Here is a 25378-nt window from a genome sequence, read left to right as displayed (position 1 = left end):
TCAGAATGTATTATTATATTGTTCTGATATAAATCAGAAACTTCCTTGTGCTCCAGAGGCCCTTAAGGAGGGATCCTGGGGGGATGGCCCTGGCTCCTGCTGTGGCTGGGCTTGTATCTGCTGGGGGGACACTCACCCCATGGCACTGGGCACAGCTGAGGGCACGGGGCCTGCAGCATGGCCCTGGCATAGGTGGCAGTGCTGACAGTGGGGTGGCAGTGGTGGCTGTGGTGGCAGTGGTGGCAGTGAGGTGGCAGTGGGGTGGCAGAGCTGGCAGTGAGGTGGCAGTGGTGGGAGGGGTGGCAGTGGTGACAGTGGGGTGGCAGTGCTGGCAGTGGTGGCAGTGAGGTGGCAGTGGTGACAGTGGGGTCGCAGTGCTGGCAGTGAGGTTGCAGTGAGGTGGCAGTGGTGGCAGTAGCAGCAGTGGTGACAAGTGAGGTGGCAGTGAGGTGGCAGTGGTGGGTGTGGTGGCAGAGCTGGCAGTGAGGTAGCAGTGAAGTGACAGAGGTGGCAGTGCTGGCAGTGAGGTGGCAGAGTGGTGGCAGTGAGGTGGCAGAGTGGTGGCAGTGGTGGCAGTGGTGGCTGTGGTGGCAGTGCTGGCAGAGATGGCAGTGCTGGCTATGGTGGCAGTGAGGTGGCAGTGTTGGCAGTGAGGTGACAGAGGTGGCAGTGCTGGCAGTGCTGCAGCTCCTCTGGGGAGGAGCTTTGGTGGCTCTCCTTCACCTTTGGTGGCTCTCCTTCACCTTTGGTGGCTCATTCACCCCTCAGTCCCTCTCCAGTGGAACCATCTCCTGGCAGCTGCACATCCACAAGCTGCTGCCCTCAGAGGGACCCTGTGTCCTGCAGGGTCACCAGTGCTGTCCCCAAGGTGCCCCCTGGGGCTGCAGGGCCTGGCCTGGGGACGTGGGAGGCACAAATGATGGCAGTAATAATTTCATTGCTGTGTAATGGGGAAGGTCCATGGGGCAGCAGATATTCTGACCAGGGGGACTCACCCCAGTGCCAGGAGCCTGTTGGCACTCTGGGAAGGAGGGACAATAATTCCCAGTGAAATCAGAAGCCAGGAGAGCTCCAGGGGCCGCCTCTTGCCTGCCTTTGCTGTGTCTCATTGTTCAGAGCCTGGAGCTGCAGAGCATCTTGCATTCCCATATTTGGGGCTGAGATGGAAGCAGGATTAGATGTATGTTATTTATATGAACCATACCTTCTTACTCAGCAGATTGCCTGTCTGTGTTTATTCAGTGTCACAGCTGCTGGCTCCACTCGAACAAAAAGTTTCTGGCTCCTCTTGTCTGTCACTGTGGATCCAATACAATGGGGCCAGCTGGAGTCAAGTCTGGTGTCTGTGTGTCTGTGTCATCCTGGGGAGCAGGGACGGGGCCCAGACTGGGCTGGGCCACAGCTGCATCCCCACAGCTGCATCCCCACAGCTGCATCCCCCCACAGCTGCATCCCCAAAGCTGCATCCCCAAAGCTGCATCCCCCCAAAGCTGCATTCCCCCAATGCATTCCCCCAGAGCTGCATCCATCCCCCCAGTGCATCCCCCCAGAGCTGCATCCATCCCCCCAATGCATCCCCCCAAAGCTGCATCCATCCCCCCAGTGCATCCCCCCAATGCATCCCCACAGCTCCATCCCCCAGCCACAGCTGTGCAGCTGCTGCTGCTGCTGGTGGCCACAGGGTCCTTGGTTTGGGGCACATTCCCCCACCTTGGGATTGGGGCACATCCCCCAAGCCATGGCTGGGCTGGAGGTGGGACCCCAGAGCTCAGGGCACACAGAGATCACACAGAGATCCTGCCCAAAATGCCACAGTGACAGTCCCAGTGTGACAGTTCCAGTGTGACACTCTCAGGGTGACAATCCCAGGGTGACAGTCCCAGGGTGACAGTCCCAGTGTGAGCCCAGGGTGACAATCCCAGGGTGACAATCCCAGGGTGACGATCCCAGGGGTGATGCCAGGCTGTCCCCTGAGCCCAGGGTGATGCCAGAGCCCAAGGTGACACCAGGCTGTCCCTGAACCCAGCCCATCTCTGGTGTCCCCAGAGCCTGGTGCAGGCCTGGCCCTGCAGTGGCTGTGGCAGGAGGGTGGTGCTGCTGGCACTGCCCTGCTGTGCCCTGGGTGTCACACCTGGGCTCTCGGGCTGCTGGCACTGCCCTGCTGTGCTCTGTGTGTCACACCTGGGCTCTCAGGCTGCTGGCACTGCCCTGCTGTGCTCTGTGTGTCACACCTGGGCTCTCAGGCTGCTGGCACTGCCCTGCTGTGCTCTGTGTGTCACACCTGGGCTCTCAGGCTGCTGGCACTGCCCTGCTGTGCCCACCTGTGTCACACAGGTGTCTCTGGGACCCATCTGAGTTGTCCCTGTGCTGGCAGGGGCTCAGGGTGGTGGCCATCAGCCCAGGGCTGGAGCTGTTCTTCCCCCTCCTGAGCAGCAGCCTGGGGAAAAGGAGCCTCGGGGAATTTCTGGCTCTGCAGAACCCCCTGAAAGGTTGGAACCAGCTGGGAGTTGGGATCTGCTCCCAGGGAGCAGGGGCAGGAGGAGAGGGGAGGCTCAGGGTGGGCATCAGCAGGAATTTCCTCATGGAAAGGGGGCTCAGGCACTGGAAGTGCCCAGGGCAGGGCTGGAGTCCCCCTCCCTGCAGGAATTTCAGAGCCCTGTGGATGTGACACTTGGGGACAGGGGCAGTGGTGGCCCTGGCAGTGCTGGCATGGTTGGAATGGTCTCAGAATTCCAAGCTGAGCCATTCTGGGGCTGTGTGATCGGGGCTGGGGTGGGTGCAGCAGCTGGCAGGGCTTGTTCCATGCTCTCCTCTCCAGAAGGTCCCTGCAGGTGCTGTCCTGGCCCTGGTGACTCCAGGCTGTGCCCAAGAGCCCCTTGGCAGAGGGCTGGAGGGGCTGGACCCAAAGCCAGCAGTGATCCCAGGGATGGGGGCTCAGCCCAGCTGGGGTGGCACATGCACAGCCCCCCCAGGCTGAGGGACCAGCCCTGGCCCTTTCCCAGCTGGAATCCCATTCCCTGGCCCATTCCCTGTCCCTTTCCCTGTCCCTTTCCCTGTCCCTTTCCCTGTCCCTTTCCCTGTCCCTTTCCCTGACCCATCCCCTGGCCCTTTCCCAGCTGGAATCCCATTCCCTATCCCTTTCCCTGACCCATCCCCTGGCCCTTTCCCTGTCCCATTCCCTGTCCCTTTCCCTGTCCCTTTCCCAGTCCCTTTCCCAGCTGGAATCCCATTCCCTGGCCCATTTCCTGGCTCATTCTCTGTCCCATCCCTGGAATCCAAGTTGGAATCCAAGCCCTGGCCCATTCCCTGCTCCTTCCAGAGCTGGAATCCCATTCCCTGGCCCATTCCCAGTCCCATCCCCTGTCCCCCCCACAGCTGGAGCCCTGTTCCCAGCTGTTTCCAGCTGTGCAGCTCCTGCCCAGGCCAGGCTGGGCCCTGTCCCTGTCCCAGCTGTTCCCAGACATTTCCAGTTGTGCTGCCCAGCCTGTGCTGTCCCTGTCCCAGCTGTTCCCAGCTGTTCCCAGCCGTGCTGCCCTGCCCAGGCCATGCTGTCCCTGTCCCAGCTGTTCCCAGCTGTTCCCAGCTGTTCCCAGCCGTGCTGCCCTGCCCAGGCCCTGCTGTCCCTGTCCCTGTCCCTGCCCCAGCTGTTCCCAGCCGTGCTGCCCTGCCCAGGCCGTGCTGTCCCTGTCCCCAGGGCTGCAGGAGCTGCTGCTGCTGGCAGGGCTGAGCTCTGAGCACATCCTGCTGCAGATGGTCTGTCTGGCACCCCTCGGTGAGAGCTCAGACCCCAGCAGCCACCACTAGAAGTGCTCGAGGGTTTTCCCTCCCAGGAAAGGGGCTCTGGAAGGAATGAGACACCCTGGGAAAAAAAAAAACCAAAAAAAAACCAAAAAAACCCCGTGGTTGTGGGTTTGTTTTTAATCAGGGATGCTGTAAAATCTCGAGTGACACTTCATCCCACAGGCAGCAGCAGAGACAGCAAAGCACCAATAAACATGGAAACAGGGGCACAACCTTGCAGAGAGCTGGGGCTGCTGTGGAGGAGGAGCTGAAGGGAAATGTTGGCATCAGAAGCATGGATGGGGCTGTGATTTAGGGAAATGTTGGTATCAGAGCCATGGATGGAGCTGTGATTTAGGGAAATGTTGGTATCAGAGCCATGGATGGAGCTGTGATTCAGGGAAATGTTGGTATCAGAGCCATGGATGGGGCTGTGATTTAGGGAAATGTTGGTATCAGAGCCATGGATGGAGCTGTGATTTAGGGAAATGTTGGTATCAGAGCCATGGATGGGGCTGTGGAGAAGGGAAATGTTGGTATCAGAGCCATGGATGGAGCTGTGATTTAGGGAAATGTTGGTATCAGAGCCATGGATGGGGCTGTGGAGAAGGGAAATGTTGGTATCAGAGCCATGGATGGAGCTGTGGAGAAGGGAAATGTTGGTATCAGAGCCATGGATGGAGCTGTGATTTAGGGAAATGTTGGTATCAGAGCCATGGATGGGGCTGTGATTTAGGGAAATGTTGGTATCAGAGCCATGGATGGAGCTGTGATTTAGGGAAATGTTGGTATCAGAGCCATGGATGGAGCTGTGATTTAGGGAAATGTTGGTATCAGAGCCATGGATGGAGCTGTGATTTAGGGAAATGTTGGTATCAGAGCCATGGATGGAGCTGTGATTTAGGGAAATGTTGGTATCAGAGCCATGGATGGAGCTGTGATTTAGGGAAATGTTGGTATCAGCAGCATGGATGGAGCTGTGATTCAGGGAAATGTTGGTATCAGAGCCATGGATGGGGCTGTGATTTAGGGAAATGTTGGTATCAGAGCCATGGATGGGGCTGTGATTTAGGGAAATGTTGGTATCAGAGCCATGGATGGAGCTGTGATTTAGGGAAATGTTGGTATCAGAGCCATGGATGGAGCTGTGATTTAGGGAAATGTTGGTATCAGAGCCATGGATGGAGCTGTGATTTAGGGAAATGTTGGTATCAGAGCCATGGATGGAGCTGTGATTCAGGGAAATGTTGGTATCAGAGCCATGGATGGGGCTGTGATTTAGGGAAATGTTGGTATCAGAGCCATGGATGGAGCTGTGATTTAGGGAAATGTTGGTATCAGAGCCATGGATGGAGCTGTGATTTAGGGAAATGTTGGTATCAGAGCCATGGATGGGGCTGTGATTTAGGGAAATGTTGGCATCAGCAGCATGGATGGGGCTGTGATTTAGGGAAATGTTGGTATCAGAGCCATGGATGGAGCTGTGGAGAAGGGAAATGTTGGTATCAGAGCCATGGATGGGGCTGTGATTTAGGGAAATGTTGATATCAGAGCCATGGATGGAGCTGTGATTTAGGGAAATGTTGGTATCAGAGCCATGGATGGAGCTGTGGAGAAGGGAAATGTTGGTATCAGAGCCATGGATGGGCTGTGATTTAGGGAAATGTTGATATCAGAGCCATGGATGGAGCTGCAGGGAGCAGGGAGAGGAGCTGGAGCTGCCTGGCACTTGGAGCTGCTGATGTGGCAAATTTTGCTCCAAAAACCTGGATTTTTGCAGGTTCTGGTTAAAAGAACCTGCCTGACTGTTCCAGAAGGAATAGGAGGCAACCCTGGATTTTCCCTAATTTTGGGGCTGTTTGGTGAAGGCACCTGAGCAGCTCAGAGCTGTGTGGAAGGATCTCCTGAGCTGGCTTTAACATTTTGTTCTCTTTCTGTGCCCCTTTTGTCCCCCTCAGGACTTTCTCCTTTCTTTCTCTATAATAGTATATATTATTATACATACTCTATAATTGTATATATTTTTATACATATTATATACTTTCCACACTCCTTTCTCTGCAAAAGTTCCTGTTGGACATATTACAATATATTTTTTCACAGTTGTATTTTTTTCAGTATTTAGTCTTATTTGTAAGGTCATCTTTTGAAACTTATTTTTAGTTCTGTTTTTCTCTCAGCAATGCTTGTCCTATTCCATAGTAGTTTAAAGTTAGTATTTCTTCTCTTAAAGTTTGCATACAGATGTATATGTTTTTTCTCTCATCAATGTCTCATTCTATATATTTTTAAGTTAGTATTTTTACTCTCAAAGTTTGCATGCAGATACATGCTGTGTAAACTTTCTGTTAAGTTTTGAACATTTTTTACAAATCTGTTTCCCACAGTTCCCCTCTGTCCCCATGGAGCTGGGAGAGGGAATTTGTGGAGACTGAGATTTTTTTAAAAGCCAGCCTGAGCTTTTTTGTTTGCTGTTTGTTACCATTCTAAACAAGATGGGATCTGGCCAGGGTTGTTATAGTAACTACTGAGATTTCCTCAAGAGAAGGGGAAAAAATAGCAGCAGCCCCATTCATGCCTTGCTGCAGCTCTCCATTCAGAGCTGCTCTGGGAGAGGGGAGGGAACTGCAGGGACAAAACCACGTCCCTGTAATGAGCACAATTATATAACATTTAATTATATATATTTAATTATGCATCATTATATGTCGTTATATTTATAAATAGGAATAGTAGTTAATGTAATAGAAATAATGGTTAATATAATGCAATATATAGAATAGAGAATATAATAATATAATATAGTATATAATAATATAATATAGCATAATATGGTATATAATATAGTATACAATAAATAATATTATATACTATAGTATACAATAATAGTTATAATAATATATAATATTATATATATTATATCATTTACATAATATATAATATATAATATATAATATATAATATATAATATATAATATATATAATACAATATAATATAATATAATGCAATCTTATATTATAAATAATATATTTATATATTATATAATATATAAATTTCTATTTAATTATATGTAATTATATTTATAAATAGAAACAGTGAATAATATAATGTAATGTAACATAAATAATAGTTAATATAATATAAAGCAATATATCTAATAGATAAAGTCATATAATATAATGCAAGATTAAATTACATATTATATAATTATGTGATATATAATTAGATATTTCATTATATATAATTACATTTATAAATTGTAGTTTATATAATGTAAAATAAATTGTAGTTAATATAATGCAATATATCTAATAGATAAAGTAATGTAATGTGATATAATGTCATATAATAATTATAATATAATATAATATAATATAATATAATATAATATAATATAATATAATATAATAAATTTTTTTAGCACCCTGGGCCAGTGGGAGGTATCCCTGCCCATGCAGGTGGACAATCCCTGAGGCCCTTTTCCCCCACGGTTCCCTGATGGGATTTCCTGGATCCCCCCGTTTATTCTGTACTTGTTTCCCTCGCAGAGCCGCCTGAAGGAGGCAGTGCAGCTGCTGGAGGATTACAAACACGGCACTCTGCCCCCAGGAGTCACCAACAAACAGGTCAGAGGGAAAAACCCTTCCAGTTCTGCTTCTTCCCTGGGGAGGGCTCTGCTCAAGGGCATTTCTGCTGTTTCTGGGGGCAAACACCAACTGCTCATGCTATTAAAGAGAAAAAAATGTCATTTTTTAGCTGATTAAAGTCTTTTGTCACTCCTGTGAGCTCTTTAGCAGCAGCTGTATGGCTCAACCCCTGCCCTGTTCCTGTACAATAATTTCAATTTCTGCCCAGATCCCAGCCTTGGCTGGGCTGTTCCTGTACAATAATTTCCATTTCTGCCCAGATCCCTGCCTTGTCTGGGCTGTTCCTGTGCAATAATTTCCATTTCTGCCCCAATCCCAATCTCGTCTCTGTTGTTCCTGTACAATAATTTCCATTTCTGCACAGATCCCAGCCTTGTCTGGGCTGTTTCTGTACAATAATTTCCATTTCTGCCCAGATCCCAATCTCATCTGGGCTGTTCCTGTACAATAATTTCCATTTCTGCCCAGATCCCAACCTTGTCTGGGCTGTTCCTGTACAATAATTTCCATTTCTGCCCAGATCCCAGCCTTGTGGGGGCTGTTCCTGTACAATAATTTCCATTTCTGCCCCCATCCCAGCCCCTGCTGGAGCTGTGCCAGCAGCAGTGGGGACATTCCTGGCCCAGGGATGGCAGCAGGAGGGTGTGGAATGCCCAGGGATGGGGGTTCCTGAGGAAAGGATCATTTCTGGGATGTAGGGATGGCCTGGGTGATCTCTCCAAGACCACATCAGTCCCATTTTCTGGGCTTTTCCCCCATATTCCTCTGCACATGCAACTTATGGGAGCAGGGATGAGGATTTATGGGAATCAACCTGCTCTTTAAGTATTTTACCTGCAAGTCAGTGCTGTGAAACAAAAAACATCCATTTTTTTTGTGGGTGTTACCTGAAAATCTTCCCCATTTCTGTCCATGTTTTTCGCCTGAAATATGGAGGTTTTTACCCATAATAGAGAGGTTTTGCCCAGAATATGGAGGGTTTTGCCCATAATATGGAGGGGTTTGCCTGAAATATGGAGGTTTTTACCTGAAATGTGGAATTTTTGCCCAGAATATGGAGGTTTATACCCATAATATGGAGGTTTTGTCCAGGATACGGAGGTTTTTACCTGAAATACTGAGTTTTTGCCCAGGATATGGAGGTTTTTGCCCATAATATGGAGATTTTGCCCAGGATATGGAGGTTTTTACCTGAAATGTGGAATTTTTGCCCAGGATATGGAGGTTTTTACCTATAAAATGGAGGTTTTTACCCATAAAATGGAGGTTTTTACCTGAAATATGGAGGTTTTACCTGGAATATGGAGATTTTTAACCCATAATATGGAGGTTTTTGCCTGAAATATGGAGGTTTTACCTGGAATATGGAGGTTTTTACCCAGAATATGGAGGCTTTTACCCATAACCTGGAGGTTTTGCCCAGGTTGTTCCTGGCTGCTGCCAAAGCTGGAGAGCACAGACTCCACTGGGTCTGGGAGTCCTGTCTTGACCATGACACCAACCCAGGGGCTTTTGAATGCTCAGTTTGTGCATCCAGCACAAAAGGACCCAGTTCTGTGTGATTTAATGTCCTGTACAGGTGAATTAATGTCAGGGCTGCCTGAGGGGATGCACTCCCAAATAAACAGGGATGGAAGGGCTGGGATGGGAGCTTTTCCCCCACACCCTGTGGATCAAAAACCCTCTTTTACCTTTTTTTCCCCGTTTACAAGTGATAATTTCTTCTCCTCAAGCACAAATGCAGGAGGCAAATGAAGGAAATTGAAACTCCTGCTCGCTTCAGAAGGGGCAGCTGGTGTGGAAGGTGCTGTGCTGGGGAAGAGGAACAGCTCCCACAGAAAATTAATGGGAAATTGTCACAAGGCAGTGGCTGGGGCTCTCCTGGTGTCACTGTGCTCTTCCAGGCAGCATCTGATGGGGAGGAGAAGGGATTGGGAAGGAGAAGGGATTGAGAAGGTGGAGGGATTGACTGAGGAGGAGAAGGGATTGGGAGGAAGAAGAGGTTGGGGAGGAGAAGGGATTGGGGAGGAGGAAGGGATTGGGAAGAAGAAAGGATGGGAAAGAGGAGGGATTGGGAAGGAGAAGGGGTTGGGGAGAAGGGACTGGGATGCTGGAGGGATGGGAAGGAGAAAGAAGGGATGGGAAGGAGAAGGGATGGAGAGAGAAGGAATTGATTGGGGAGGAGAAGGGATTGAGAAAGAGGAAGGGATGGGAAGGAGAAGGGACTGGAGGAAAGGGACTGGGAAGGAGAAGGGTTTGGGAAGGAAGGAGGGATTGGTAAGAAGAGACTGGGAAGGAGAAGAGGTTGAGGAGGAGAAAGGATGGGAAGGAGAAGGGATTGGGAGGAAGGGAGGGATTGGGAAGAAGGGACTGGGGAGGAGAAGTGGTTGGGAAGGAGAAGAGATGGGAAGGTAAAAGGGATGGGAAGGAGAAAGGGATGGGAAGGAAAAGGGACTGGGAGGGAGGGATTGGGAAGAAGAAGGGATGGGAAGGAGAAGGGACTGGGGGAAGGGAATTTGGAAGGAGAAAGGGTTGGGAAGGAAAGAGAGATTGGTAAGAAGGGGGTGGGGAGGGGAAGAGGCTGGGGAGGAGAAGGGATGGGAAGGAGGGAGGGATTGGGAAGGAGAAGGGATTGGGGAGGAGGAAGGGTTGGAAAGTAGGGATTGGGGGAGGATAAGGGAATGGGAAGAAGAAAGGATGGGAAGGAGAAGGGATTGGGAAGGAGAAAGGGATTAGGGAGGAGAAGGGGTTGATTGGGAAGAAGGGACTGGGAAGAAGAGGCTGGGGAGGAGGAGGGGCTGAGGAGGAGAAAGGGTTGGAAAGGAGAAGGGATTGGGAAGGTGGAGGGATTGATTGGGAAGGAGAAGGGATTGAGAAGAAGAGATGGGAAGGTGGAAGGGATGGGAAGGAGAAAGGGTTGGGAAGGAAGGAGGGATTGGTAAGAAGGGACTGGGAAGGAGAAGAAGCTGGGGAGGAGAAAGGATGGGAAGGAGAAGGGATTGATTTGGAAGGAGAAGGGATTGGGAAGGAGAAAGGATGGGAAGGAGGAAGAGATGGGAAGGAGAAGGGATTGTTTGGGAAGGAGAAAGGATTGTTTGGGAAGGAGAGGGGATTGTTTGGGAAGGAGAAGGGATTGTTTGGGAAGGAGGAGGGAAGGGAAGGGAAGGAGAGACTGGGAGGGAGCAGGAGTGAGGCAGCAGCAGTGACTCAGCCCCATCTGCCCGAGGCAGATGACACACAGGCACTCTCTGTGACAAATGACACACAGGCACTCTCTGTGACAAATGACACACAGGCACTCTCTGTGACAAACCACTTTGCAGACTTTTGACCCACATTTTGCAGAGTGACAAAGCCAGGCTCTTCCCAGGGTTCATTCAGAATTCCAGTGGGGGAGAGGCTGAGCAGGCTGGGAGGGAATCCAGGTGAGGGAGGGGAAGGAAATGGTGGGGAAAGGCCTTTCCTGGGAAATATTCTCTCCTGAGGACAATGGGTTTGTGTGAAACAGCCCCAGCTCCCCTTGCTTCCAGCAGTGTCAGGGGGGTTTGGGTGGGACTGCAGCCAGAGCTGCCTGTGTTTAATGACTGCATTAATTAACCAGAGCACAGAGTGAGCACCTGCACCCCTGGAGTGCCCCAGGGCAGCTGGACAGGGCCTGGAGCACCCTGGGAGCTCCATGTCCCTGCCATGGCAGGGCTGGAACAGCCTCAAGGTCCCTCCAACCCGGAGCATTCCAGATTCCATGGGCAGGTGCCAGGCTGGGATGTTGGGATGTTGTCCCAGGGTGCCACAGGCACGGTGAGGAGGATGAGGATGGAGGGACAGGCAGCAGGGACCTCGGGGAGCCCAGGGGGACACACAGGGCCATGGCTCTGGGGTGGCTGCAGCTGCCCTGGTGGGCTGGGGAGGGATCCCTGGAGCAGCAGGGAGATGGGGCAGTGGAATCATGGAATGGGCAGGATGGAAAACCCTCTGAGATCAACCATTGCAGCCATTCCCCAGCCCTGCCACCACTGCCCCATGTCCCCAGGTGTCACAGCCACAGGGCTGTGAAATCCCCCCAGGGATGGGGACTCCACCCTGCCCTTTCCAGGATGGAATTATCCCAGTGGAATTCTCCCAGTGGAATTCTCCCCTGAGGCTGTTCCCTCTCCTCCTGTCCCTGTTCCTGGGATCAGAGCCCCAAGCCCCTCACTCCCATCGTGGCCATCCCAAATTTGATCCAAAGCCACCTGGAAAATGCATTTTTGCTGTCCTGGAGCTGGGGCTGACACTTTTCCTGGCTTTTCCTGCCCCACTCTCTGCAGGATGGGCTCTGGCTGAGGGGCAGTGACACTGTGCAGTTTTCTGGTGCTAATCTGGGGAAGGGGAGCTCTGGAGAGGAGCCTGGTTTGGGCACAGCTGCAGGGCTTGGTGCTGGCATGAGGCACTGAGTGACAGCCACTCCAGTGTGGCACTGCTGGGGTGGCCACATGTGGCAGGGCATCAGCACAGGGAGGCAAATCTGATTCTGACTCATTTTTGGGGGGTTTTACCCCTCTCTGACCGGGATCTGAGCTGATCCCTTTGTGTCCCTGTTGGCAAGGAGGGGATGTTGGAGCTGTGACCTGGGAACACGGGGTCTGAGAGAGGATAAATCACATTTATTGCTCATCAGAAGGGCTGGGTGGCACCTCAGTGATCTCCAGGCAGAACTGACTTTATCTCCTTCAAGAACTGCTGGGGTGGTGTTTGCAGGTCCCAGGATGAGGGAGGAGATGAGAATCTTGATTCCATGTTTCAGGAGGCTGATTTATTTATTTATTTATTTAAAATTATTTAATTTTATTATATATATTATATGAAAAGAAAATGATATATTAAAACTATACTAAAGAATAGAAGAAAGGATTTCATCAGAAAGCTTGAATGGAAAGGAATGAATGATAATAAAATCTTGTGGCTGCTCACAGCCTCGACACAGGTGGCTGTCATTGGTCATCAAGTAAAAACAATTCACATGCTGGGTAAACAATTCTCCAAATCACATTCCAAAGCAGCAGAACATGGAGAAGCTGAAGCCTCTGAGCTTCTCAGGAGAAAGGATCCCAATGGAAGGATTTTCCATAAGATATGTCTGTGACACGCTGCTTCCTGTTTGGCTGCTTGAACCCCTCGTGTGGGAAATGCTCCTCACTTCCAAAACCATAAAAGCTTCAGTGAAACCTTATAAAAAACACAGCAGAAGACTGAAGAGAGAAAATGTTATGGCAGAGGATTTTTTCCCCACCTTGTGCTGATGCACACAGTGGAGTTTGTGCCCTTTAATTGTGAGAGTGGAGCAGCACAGGGTCACCTGTCCCCCTCAGAGCCCTGGGACTGGATGTGGCACTCCAAGGAATGTCTGAGCAGCTGAGGGAGAGCCACACTCACCTCACAGGCTCAGAAGTGATGGGGTCTCTGCTCTCTGGGGTCGAGGTGACCCCGAGGTGTTGCAAAGTCTCTTTTTCCCAGAAGAAGTCAGGATTTCCTTGGCTCTGGTTCTCAAGGTTGTTGATTTGCTGCTCTCTATAACATTGTCTGTCTGTCTGTCCTGCTGAGGTCTGTCTGGCAGGTTGGTTCATGGCACACTGACACCCTCAGGGCAGTGTTAGCTTTTTATACTAAAATACTTCATTTACAATAACTTCCCAATGCCTATCCCCTGTGTCAGACAGTGTCTGTACCCTAAACCAATCCAGGAGTGCCCCCAGCCCAGCAGAAGGTGCAGGACAAGAAGGACAGGACAGGCCCAGATTCCTCCATCTTGCATCTTGAACCTCCATTCTAAAAACCCCAAAATTCTACTTTTCCAAAATTCTACTTTTTCCACACCCTCAGGCCAGTGTTATCTTTTTATACTAAAAACTGCCTGTACTTTATTTACAATAATTTTCCAATACCTATCCCCTATGTCAGACAGTCTGTCTCTACCCTAAATCCAAAAGTGCCCCCATCCCAGCAGATGATGGAGGACAAGGAGAAGGACAGGACAGGCCCAGATTCCTCCATCTTGCCTCCTGAACCCCCATTCTAAAAACCCCCAAATTCTTTTTCACCCTGTGACAAATTCACCATCATTCTACTCAAACCCCTGTGCCTTGTAACTCCTCACACAAAGTGTGAGGGGCTCAGGGACCCTGGCACACAGCCCAGGACCCCTCTGCCTTTGAGCTTGACCCATGGAGCAAGTGACCACCTTTATGTGAAGAATTACAAGTCAAGAGAGTTTAAGTAGAATAATAGTTTGTCACAGGGTGAAAAATAGATTTTTGGGGTTTCAGAATGGGGGCTTGGGGTCCCAAGATGGAGGAATTTGGGTGTGCCCTGTCCTTCTTCTTCCTGGCCTCCATCTTCTGGGTGATGTTGGCACTTTTGGGTTGGTTTAAGATAGAAACTCACTGTCTAACATAGGTGATAGGAATTGGGAAGTTATGGTAAATAATGGTAAATAATATTATGGTAAATAATGTTATGGTAAATAATGGTAAATAATGTAATGGTAAATAATGGTATGGTAAATAATGGTAGATAATGTAATGGTAAATAATGTAATGGTAAATAATGTAATGGTAAATAATGGTAGATAATGTTATGGTAAATAATGTTATGGTAAATAATGCAATGTTAAATAATGTAAAACAATATAGGTTTTAGTATAAAAAGATAACACTGCCCCAAGGTGGTCAGTGTGCCTCTGTCTGACCTGGGAAGGAGAAGGGGTTGGGAAGGTGGAGGGATTGACTGAGGAGGAGAAGGGATTGGGAAGGAGAAGGGACTGGGAAGGAGGAAGGGATTGGGAAGGAGAAGGGATTGGGAAGGAGGAAGGATTGGGAAGGAGGAAGGGATTGGGAAGGAGCAGGGATTGGGAAGGAGGAAGGGATTGGGAAGGAGAAGGGATTGGGAAGGAGGAAGAGATTGGGAAGGAGGAAGGGATTGGGAAGGAGCAGGGACAGACCTACATCAGGTTGGAGAAAGAATGTTATAGATAAGAAATAATAAACAACCTTGAGAACCAGAACAGAAGAATTCTGACTTGCTATTTGACTGCTGGGCTGGGAAAAGAGACTTTAGTGTATCTCAGAGTGCCTGTGGGCAGCAGAGATTCGGAGAGCCCGGGGCAGGCAGAGGGATGGGTGTCCTGGCTCCTGGCACAGGAGCAGCTCTCAGAAGGGCAGAGTTTTAGAGCTGATCCCCAGAAGGAGCAGTCCCCCCCTGAGGAGGAGGCAGTCTGAGCCCAGGCAGACGAGTTGTTTTGACAGAGCTCTCACCAAGCTCTGTCTGAGGCTCCGCGGTGCAGCAGCAGCGCCTGACAGAGCTCGAATCCCTCTCATTCAGGAATCCACGGCGAGTTGGAGGAGCTGCAGCCTCCCAGCAGCTCAGCACAGCCCCTGGCGCCTGCTGAGATGGTTTCAGCACACGAGGAGTGGCAAACACAGAGCCTAGAGCTATGTCACAGCAAGCAGCTCCTCCACACGCAGCTCCTTGACAGGGTTCTGGTGCGAGCAGCCCCGCTCCGCTGCGTTCCCCAGGCAGCGCTTTCCAAATGAGCTGCGGTGCCACAGCCATGGGCTATCTAAAGATAAAAATCCCTCTCAGGAGCTGTGATTGTGCTTGCAGCACGTCCCCAGGACCATCTCTGGGGCCGTTTGCAGGAGCAATGCTGGAGCACTGGGCAGCAGCGGTGCCAGCTCCTGCAGCTCTGCCCCTGCGAGCCTCCCCACCCTTCCTCCTGAGCTGGATTTCACTGCCCAGCAAAGTGCCCATTAACTCAAGGTGGGAAAAAGCCATTTCTGGGGCCTCATTAGCCAAAATGAAGAATTGATCTCTCACCTGTCGATAGCTGCTGCACTGCTGAGAGCTCCTCGCTGAGGGGGGCTCTGGGGTTTGTTCCTATGTTAGAAAGATGTTTTAAAAACAGCATTTTCAGCCTGGCTGTATCAATTATGTGGTCAGCAAAACACAGGAGAAAGAGCTGCTTGATCAGTATTTATTCAGGGCAGCAAGAAAACACACTCCATTTCTTCAGCTGAGCTAATTTCCTCCAGTTTTTATTGAAATATTTAAAAGCCAGGCTTGGTTTTTTATTACATATGCAGCTGAGTGTTTGTTAAAATGCCCCCAGCCCCAAATATTCTGTGCAGTGGGAATAGCCCACACTGTCATTAATCCCCCTCTCCAGCAGGCTCTTAGGATTTCCTGATTTTTCCTGAAATGAAAACTTATCTTTGGTAATTGCACCTGTTTGGGGTGGTTTTCTGCTCTCTTGGTTTTTGGGGTTAAATATTTGAGGAGGATTAGAGAAGATATTTGGAGGATGGCCTGATGGCCTTGGGGAGGTGAATTTGGGTGAGGGAACTCTGTGGGTCCAGAAAGGTTTGATGGAAACAGCAGCTGTTTGTTAGCAGGGCTTTAGAAATTTAGAAATTTTTGCTGAGGGAAGCTGAAGGGAATTGTGGGGCTGGTGAAATTCCTCCTCCCTGGTCCTGTGTGTCCTCCTAGGGCTCCTGCAGAGGGTGAGGGGCAGCTGCTGCTCCCTGTGTCCCCTCTCATCCCCCTGTCCCAAAACCAGGGTCCTGAGGAGGGAGGTGAGAGGGGAAAGGAATTGTGGAGGATTTGTGCTCATGGAGAAGCTGCTCCAGCTGTCATTTATGCAGCACCTGTTCCAGCTCTGCAGGTCTTGATTCATGGAATCATGGAAAGGTTTGGGATGAGAGGGACCCTAAATCCCATCCAGTGTCACCCCTGCCATGGCAGGGACACCTCCCACTGCCCCAGGTGGATCCAGCCTGGCCTTGGGCACTGCCAGGGATCCAGGGGCAGCCCCAGCTGCTCTGGGAATTCCAGCCCAGGCAGGAATTCCTTGCCAAGATCCCAGGCCAATCTCCCCTTTCCCAGTGAGAGCCATTCCCTGGCTCCTGTCCCTGCAGGCCTTGTCCCCAGCCCCTCTGCAGCTCTCCTGGAGCCCCTGCAGGCCCTGCCAGGGGCTCTGAGTTCTGCCTGGAGCCTTCCCTTCTCCAGGGCAACATTCCCAGCTCTGCCAGCCTGGCTCCAGCCCTGCAGCAGCTCCTGGCCTTGTTATTGCCCTTCCATAAAGGTCCCTCCATTGCTGGCACTTTGTGCTCCTCATTTCACCACCAATCCCAGAATCCCAGAAGGTTTGGGCTGGAAGGGACCTGAAAGTCCACCCAGTGCCACCCCTGCCATGGCAGGGACACCTCCCACTGGCCCAGGCTGCTCCTTTAAGGGGTCCCGTGGTCCCTCAGCCAGGATTCCTCAGGAACTGGGAGTGGGGTGTGCTGAGGGTCCCTCCCTGCCCCGGCTGTCACTGCCCTGGATGTCCCTATCCCAGCTGTCCCTGTCCTTTATGTCCTTGTCCATGATGTCCCTGTCCATAATGTCCCTGCCCTGGTTGCCCCTTTGCTGGCTGTCCCTGTCCTGGCTGTCCCTGTCCATGATGCCCCTGTGCTGGACATCCCCATGCTGAGGGTCCCTCTCTGTCCATGATGTCCCTGACCCAGATGTCCCTGCCCTGGCTGTCCCTGACCCAGATGTCCCTGTCCATGATGTCCCTGTGCTGGATGTCCCCATGCTGAGGGCCCCTCTCTGTCCCACATGTCCCTGTCCCACATGTTCCTGTCCCTGATGTCGCTGTCCCTGTCCTGGCTGTTCCTGTCCTTGATGTCCCTGTCCATCATGTCCTTGTCCATAATGTCCCTGCCCTGGCTGTCCCTGTCCCCACCTTGTCTGTCCCTGTCCCGGCTGTCCCTGTCCCCCCGTCCCTGTCCCCCCTGGCTGTCCCCAGCCCCGCTGTCCCTGTCCCTGTCCCCACCCTGTCTGTCCCTGTCCCGGCTGTCCCTGTCCCCCCTGGCTGTCCCCAGCCCCGCTGTCCCTGTCCCTGTCCCCGCTGTCCCTGTCCCCGCTGTCCCTGTCCCCCCTGGCTGTCCCCAGCCCCGCTGTCCCTGTCCCTGTCCCCACCCTGTCTGTCCCTGTCCCAGCTGTCCCTGTCCCCCCTGGCTGTCCCCAGCCCCGCTGTCCCCGCCGCCGCTCGGTGGCTGCTCTCGGTGCTGGCAGGGTCTGTCCCCGGGGCTGGCAGGGTCTGTCCCCAGAGCCCCGGTGGCTGCTGCGAGTGGGAAGGTGCAAATGACACACAGAGGGCTCGGGGAGCCAATTTGCAGCAGAAGGTGGAGACTGTAACAGATCCAATTCCAACTGCAGGCAGGGCAGCGATTCCCAAAGAGCCTCCTGGAGGGAACCTCCGGGGGAAGAGCTCTCATTTCAGGGAATGGTTCCTGCCCTGAAAGCCAGGCTGTAAAATGCAGCCTGCCAAACAAGGACCAAGAGCCAGCTTGCTTAGACCTGGCCTTTTCCCTGCTTTGGGAGTTCAGCCTCCATCCAAAAGGCTCTACCAGCTGCAGGGTGTAATGGTGTGGCTTTTGTCCTTTATCCCACTAATTTGTGGGGTTGTATCTGTGTCCTCTGAGAGCGTGAGTCCCTCTGTCACCCTGTCCCAGAGCCCAGCCTGGGGGAACAGCTCGGTGCTGGCAGGGCAGCACTGGTCAGGGTGGAGGGAAGCAGCACCCCGTGGCTCCCAGCCCCAGAGGGACTGAAATCCCTCCTGCTCAGGGCACAGATGCTTTTTGTGCTCGAGAAAACCCCTTTGCAAGGCTGAGGAACCTTGGGTGTGCTCAGGGTGTGCCAGGGCACCCAAGATCTGCCCTGGGAGATTTGCAGGTGGGTATCAGCACTTGGGGGGATTTCGTGATGAACTTCAGGTTTGTTCATCACTTCTTCCCCCAAAACACTTGAATTTCCTAAGCTCAAATTCCCTGCAGTCATTCCATGTTGGAACTGCATTTTCCTTCCCCTTGCAGGCTGAATTTTGGCCTCAGAAATTGGGGTAGGAAGAGCTGCTGAGCTCCTGGTTTAATATCAATGCTCCAAGTATTGCCCAGCCCCTGGTTTAATATCAGTGCTCCAAGTATTGCCCAGCCCCTGGTTTAATATCAATGCTCCAAGTGTTGCCCAGCTCCTGGTTTAATATCAATGCTCCAAGTGTTGCCCAGCTCCTGGTTTAATATCAGTGCTCCAAGTGTTGCCCAGCCCCTGGTTTAATATCAATGCTCCAAGTGTTGCCCAGCTCCTGGTTTAATATCAGTGATCCAAGTATTGCCCAGCCCCTGGTTTAATCTCAGTAATGCTCCAAGGGTTGCCCAGCCCCTGGTTTAATATCAATGCTCCAAGTATTGCCCAGCTCCTGGTTTAATCTCAGTAATGCTCCAAGTGTTGCCCAGCTCCTGGTTTAATCTCAGTAATGCTCCAAGTGTTGCCCAGCCCCTGGTTTAATCTCAGTATTGCTCCAAGTGTTGCCCAGCAGCAGCCCAGGATGCTGGAAAGCTGCTGGAAATTGGGCTCAGAGCCCTGATTTCCCCCACTTGTGGGTTCCTAATGCTCCACCCTATAAGTGCAGCGGGACACGGTGCCAGGGAGGCAGAGGTGGGGTCCCTCAGCCCTGTCCCCGTGTCCCTGTCCCCATCCCGGGCTGGCTCCTCCCGGTGCTGCTGCCAGCAGAGAGAGGCAAAGAGCCACACAGCAGCAGCAGGGCTGGGGGCTCTGCAGGGGAGTGAAGCTCTTCCCGGAGAGATTGGGAGTTTTTTAATGCCTACGAGAGGTTTGGAGGCGCAGCTCGTTAATGAAATTGTGAGAAACGCTACCCACTTTCAAAAAAAACTTAAAAGGTTTATAAAAACCTGATCAAAAATGCAACAGGAGACCGAACAGAGAAAATGTTGAGGTGCCAGGAGCAGAGGATTTTTCCCACCTGTGCTCATCACACAATGGCCTTTTAACCCTTTGGCCCCTCTCAAAGTTCTGTCCATCGACTCCTTTTTGTTGTCCAGTGGTGGAGATCACGTCCTTAAATCTTGCTTGGAGGTCAGGTGCTGCCAGAGTAACAACCCAAATGTCCTCCCAAATGTCCCAAACGCAGGCCACCCCATAATAACAACGCAGGAGAGGTAAAACTTGACTCTAAATCTATAAAACTTCTCTCTATTAATTCTCTATTAAGCATATATATACTTCTCTCTCGTAATTCTCTATTAAACATATATACATATATATATTAATTCTTTATTAAACATATATATACTTCTCTCAATTAATTCTTTATTAAACATATATACATATATATGCTTCTCTCTATTAATTCTGTATTAAACATGTATACATATATATAATTCTCTCTATTAATTCCTTATTAAAAATACAAACATATATACTTCTCTCTATGAATTCTCTATTAAAGATATATACATCTATATACTTCTCTTTATTAATTCTCTATTAAATATATATATACACATCTCTCAATTAATTCTTTATTAAACATATATACATATATATCTCTATGAATTCCCTATTAAACTTATATACATATATATACTTCTCTCAATTAATTCTGTATTAAACATGTATACATATATATAATTCTCTCTATTAATTCTTTATTAAACATATATATAGACTTCTCTATTAATTTGGTATTAAACATATATACATATATATAATATGTATATAATGTATGTATATATAATTAATCTATTAATATATATATACTTGTATCTGTTAATTTGGTATTTTATATATATTATATATATTCTCTCAATTAATTCTTTATTAAACATATATATATTTCTCTCTGTTAATTTGGTATTATATATATATATATTCTTCTCTGTATTAAACACATGTACAGGATCTTTGCCTTTTGCCTGTGAGAGTGAGCCATGGCATCACGCATGTATCACAAGACGCAGCTCATTAATGAATGCAGCTCATTAATAAACGCTCCCCGGTCAGGCAGAGGGAGGTGCTGCCTGTTCCCGGTGTTTTCCCCCTAAGTTCAGATGTGAGCTGGCACGGCTGTGCTCCATGCCCAGACTCAGGGAGGGAGGGAGGGAGGTGTGAAGCCCTGGCAGTGCCGGCAGTGCCACGGCTCTGCCTCCTTCTCCGGGCCATGTGTTCCCAGCTCCCGAGCCTGCACTGGCACAGCTGGCTGCTCCAGGAGCTGAGCTTCATAAAAACCCAGCTCGTTCCCCCTCCCCAAATCCTGCCTGCTCTGCCTCTGCTTGGCCTGAGCTCCCTGCTGGCTGCGCAGCCTGAGGGACGGCATGGGATAATGGGATAATGGGATGGGATAATGGGGTGGGATAATGGGGTGCGATGGGATCAGGGTGCTTGGGCTGTGCTGCCCAAACAGGAACCAGCTGCAGCTGCTGAAGGGGACATAAAAGATAAAATTCTATCCAATTTCTATTTATTTCTATGAAATTCTATTTAGATACAATTTTTATGGATAAAGAATGAACAGTAAGCCTGAAGCGGAGGCTGGACATTAATCCAGGGATCACAAAACCAGCAACAAACACCCTGAGCTGTGGATCTTGGCTGGCTAAAATCCTTGGAGGCACCAGACACCGGGGTTTAGGATTTTCGATCCATGTCTCCCTCCTTGCTGTGGGATCACAGGCTGGAGAGGACCCGGGGAGGTCACAGCCCCCAGGATTTGCTGCTGGAATTCTGTCTGTTCATTTCAGTGGGTGTTTGCCTGCACCTCCTGCCAAAATGCAAGAACACCAATTCTTGTGCGAACACAGCTCCACCACTGACTTTGTACCCTCAGCTTCACCCCTCAGCATCGGGGAGAGGGGAAAAAACGGGAAAAAATGGGAAAAAAGGGAAAAAAATCAACACTAAGCCTGAAGTGGAGGCTGGACATTGATCCGGGGATCACAAAACCAGCAACAAACACCCTGAGCTGTGGATCTTGGCTGACTAAAATCCTTGGAGCCACCAGACACCGGGTTTAGGATTTTTGACCCAGATCTCCCTCCTTGCTGTGGGATCTCCTCCTGGAGAGGCCCCGGGGAGGTCACAGCCCCCAGGATTTGCTGCTGGAATTCTCCCCGTTTATCTGGGTGGGTGTTTGCCTGCGCCTCCTGCCAAAATGCAAGAGCACCAATTTGTGAGCGAACACCCCTGACTTTGTACCCTCAGCTTCACCCCTCAGCATCACGGGGAGAGGGGAAAACACGGGAGAAGATGAAGAGCGAGCCCAGGCTGGGGATGTGAGGCAGGCAGAGGTCCCTTGGAGGCAGACAGACACTCGCTGTTCTGCACAGCCCTTCCTGCGCGTTGGCGGAGCCTGAGCTGTGTCGCTTGTGACTTCTCACTCCGCAGCCTCTCCAAGCGCACTTCTGGCAACTGGCTGCTCTGAAACTGTTCCATCTCTCCCGCATTAGGCTCGGGGAGGTGCAAAGAGGCTGGGCGGCCCGACGGGCAGGTCTTCATTGCGGCGCCGCTGCCTCAATCAGGCGAGCAGCGGGGAGAGGCGCTCCCGCTGCCGCGGCCGCAGCAGCGCCCGCTGGATCCATCGGCGATAAGAGCCTCCCTTTTGGGCAGTAATGGCTTTTCCTCACAGTGTTGATGAAGAGCGAAGAGCCCCATTTGCAGTAAACTGTAATTTTTCCCCGCTCCGGCCTCCCGCAGGATGCGATAGACCCGGGATGTGTTCCTTGAGCTGCTGCTCCCTTTTCCTGGCAGGAAATTGTCCCTTTTTTGGCCGAGGGCTGGGTTTGGGAATATTCTCGGTGTCGCGGAGGTGAGCGGGGTTTAGGCACTACCAAAGGCACGGAGGGAGCTGCAATGCTCCTCAAAGAACCTCCCTGGTGCCCAGGGGCTGCTCCTGCTCAGCCGCAGCCCGGCTTTGTTCAGCCCATCAGCTCGGCATTTAGGAGCTGATTTTATCAGCTCATCCTGCTAAAATTCCCGTCACAGTTGTGTCCAGGCTGGCTCGTGGTGCACTTTACTGAGCTGTGTTATGGTACCTTGAGTACCGGGTTTCTCATAATGACCCTTTTAACCCCTTTTACAGTATAACATCCAAACTAACAGCACGTGCTTAACGATCTATCAACTATTTTACAACAGTTTCTAACCTATTTTTAACAATTCCAAGTCAAGTCCAGGTTACAGAGCTGATTACATCTGCCAGCTTGGTGTGGCTAAAATGGGATTAAACAAATCTGATCTGGAGCGACCTGAGCTGGATTAGGGAACCCAGGGAGGGGTTGGGCACCTCCAAGGGTGCCATCCAACCCAAACCATTCCACGATTCCAGTGGCATCCACGTCCTCCTGCAGCCCTGGTGCAAGGATGGTTCTCAGTGAATGATTCTCACTCTGCTGAAGCCTTTCCAGGAGAGTGCTGGGAGGATTAATTAGTTAATGTTTATTGAGTGCTGGGAGGCTGCACCGTGTTATTTCAGAGCTGATTTTAGCCGTGGGGACTCGATTCTGGTTCCACCCACTCTTGGGCTGGGATCTGGCAGCAGCTCCTGGTGCTGGGAATCAGCAGGGCCAGGGCAGTGCCACAGTGTCCCTGTGCTGGCACTGCTGGGGCACCTCCAGGGCTGGGGAGAGCCCCGGAGGGGCTGGAGCGTGGCCAGGGCAGGAACAGAGCTGGGGAGGGGCTGGAGAATCCCTGAGGGAGCTGGACAGGGGCTGCAGAATCCCTGAGGGAGCTGGACAGGGGCTGCAGAATCCCTGAGGGAGCTGGGCAGGGGCTGCAGAATCCCTGAGGGAGCTGGGCAGGGGCTGGAGAATCCCTGAGGGAGCCGGGCAGGGGCTGCAGAATCCCTGAGGGAGCTGGGCAGGGGCTGCAGAAGCCCTGAGGGAGCTGGGCAGGGGCTCAGCCTGGAGCAAAGGAGGCTCAGGGGGCCCTTGTGGCTCTGCACAGCTCCTGCCAGGAGGGCACAGCCGGGGGGATTTGGGATCTTATCCCAGGGAACAGGGACAGGAGCAGAGGGAACGGCCTCAGGGGAGCTCAGGGTGGGCATTGGGAGGAATTTCCCCATGGAAAAGGTGGTAAAGTATTGGAAGTGCCCAGGAAGGGCAGAGGTGGTGTCCCCATCCCTGCAGGGATTTCAAGCCCTGTGGCTGTGGCACTTGGGGACAGGGGCAGTGGTGGCCCTGGCAGTGCTGGGGATTGTTGGGTGTGATTGTCTGAAATCTTTTCCAACCTGAACAATTCCCTGATGCCACTCAGTGACTCAACAATGCTCAGAATGGCAAAGGAGTTGTGGCATCCAGGAGGAGCCTCAGGTGCCTCCTGTGCTGCCTCATTCCAGCCTCAGGAGGGGCAGGAATGATCAGAGCCCTCTGGGATTTATCCCACTCGTGGGCTCCCTTGAGCTCTGTGTCCTGAAGAGCCAAACCCTTCCTAATGCCAGGATTTTAGGAGCAGGGCTGTAAAGACTCCGGTGAGGAGGCTTCCTGTGAGGAACAAGAAGAGCCACAGGATGCTGTTCCCTGCTTTTCCAGGTGGATCAGGAATGCCAGAGTGCTCCATATCTGTGAGCAGCTGGAGTCGGGCTGTTTCTTTCCCCTTTATTTCAGTCATTTCAACAAATGGGATTATTGGGAAAGCACATCTGGACTGGAGGCTGCCCTCCCAAGGGCACAGGAAGGGAGCTGGAGCGCTCCAGGAGGAGCTCGGCTGCATCCCACGTTCTGCACCACCCAATATTTGGAATTCAGCGTGGGCTGGGTGATCCGAGCTGTGCTTTAATAAAACCTCACAAGCCCCGGGGTGTGAAACCACTGGCAGCTCCTGACGGGGTGCAAAGTGCCGGCTGTTACCTCGTTAAAATCTGCATTTCCTGGGTGCAGGGGGGCCTGCTGGGAGGTGAGAACATCGCTGCTGGAGCAGGATGGGAACGGCTTTTGAAACAGAACTGGCTGGACAGATGAAATAATTAACTAAAATTACTGGTTTTTCAATGATTTCCTCTCCAACCTTGTCCTTACAGAGGGGGTTTGTTGTGTAATGGTGCAAAGTCCAGCCCGGGCAGACCCCACTGAGGGCTCTCTGCAGGACTTAAACCTCTGGGTTTTCCTTTCCACGTTGTGCTCATCCAGCCCGTGACTCCTAATTAGTTCTTTGTCTGTAATTGTGCCTTGTCATGATGAGTGATTAATGAGTGATTAATCAATGAGGGCTTTTCTCCAGGCAGTTATTCCTGGCTGGCATAGCTGGAGCAGGCACCCATGGATTGAGGATCAGTGCTCAGAGGGTGGCACCAGGTGCTTTGAAGCTGAAGGAGGATTAGTTTGGATTAGAAACAGGGCAGAAGATTTTTTATGGAGAGGGTGACAAATAAATTGCTGTCTCTGAGTGCAGGACTGTGAAATGTTCCCGTGTTTAATAGGAGGAGGCTCATCCATTAAGGAGAACTGGAACCCTCCGTGCTGTTTTTATAGTGACAGGTGTTGGGGAAGAGATTGGGGCTGGATGGATTCTTTAAATAAATTCTTTTTTATTTTTTTAAACTATCTCTAAGCTGCAATTCTGCTGCTAAATAAGGATTGCTAATGAATGTCCTGACAAGCAAAGATCACATCTATTCCCAAGATTTATTCCAGTCTCCATCTCCTCACCACAGCTTTGGTTCTCTTCAGATTCTGGTGGTCTTGGAGACCCTGCCTTAAACATCACCATGATATTTGAGGGGATGTTTCTGGATGACTGAACTCAGCTCCTGAGTTCATAAAATCCCAGAATCCTGGAACAGTTTGGGATGAAAGGGACCTCAAAGTTCACCCAGAGCCACCCCTGCCATGGCAGGGACACCTCCCAGTGTCCCAGGCTGCTCCAACCCCAGTGTCCAACCTGGCCGTGGGCACTGCCAGGGATCCAGGGGCAGCCCCAGCTGCTCTGGGAATTCCAGCCCAGGCAGGAATTCCTTGCCAAGATCCCAGCCCAATCTCCCCTTTCCCAGTGGGAGCCATTCCCTGGCTCCTGTCCCTCCATCCTTTGGAAATTGTCTCTCTCCATCTTTCCTGCAGCTCCTTCAGGTCCTGCAAGGCCATCC

General features: G+C 51.0%; 1 protein-coding gene across 2 annotated transcripts in view; it reads left to right on the top strand.

The window, feature by feature from the left end:
• Window positions 1-25378, top strand: part of SFXN5 (sideroflexin 5) — a 117344-nt gene that overhangs the window by 13941 nt on the left and 78025 nt on the right. The window contains exons 2-3 of one of the 2 annotated variants that reach the window (XM_071455834.1): window positions 495-507; window positions 7330-7407. In XM_071455834.1, coding sequence (XP_071311935.1) covers window positions 495-507; window positions 7330-7407 — 91 coding nt within the window. The remainder of the gene's footprint in view (window positions 1-494; window positions 508-7329; window positions 7408-25378) is intronic. The other variant, XM_071455833.1, reaches the window with a different exon arrangement.

The sequence above is a fragment of the Agelaius tricolor genome, unplaced genomic scaffold (genome assembly GCF_023055355.1).
Source record: "Agelaius tricolor isolate 1412-34295 unplaced genomic scaffold, bAgeTri1.0.p SCAF_54, whole genome shotgun sequence".
In the NCBI taxonomy this organism is placed as follows: Eukaryota; Metazoa; Chordata; class Aves; order Passeriformes; family Icteridae; genus Agelaius; species Agelaius tricolor.
Note: the sequence above shows the minus strand (reverse complement) of the source record. Positions and strands in the feature narration are given on the sequence as shown.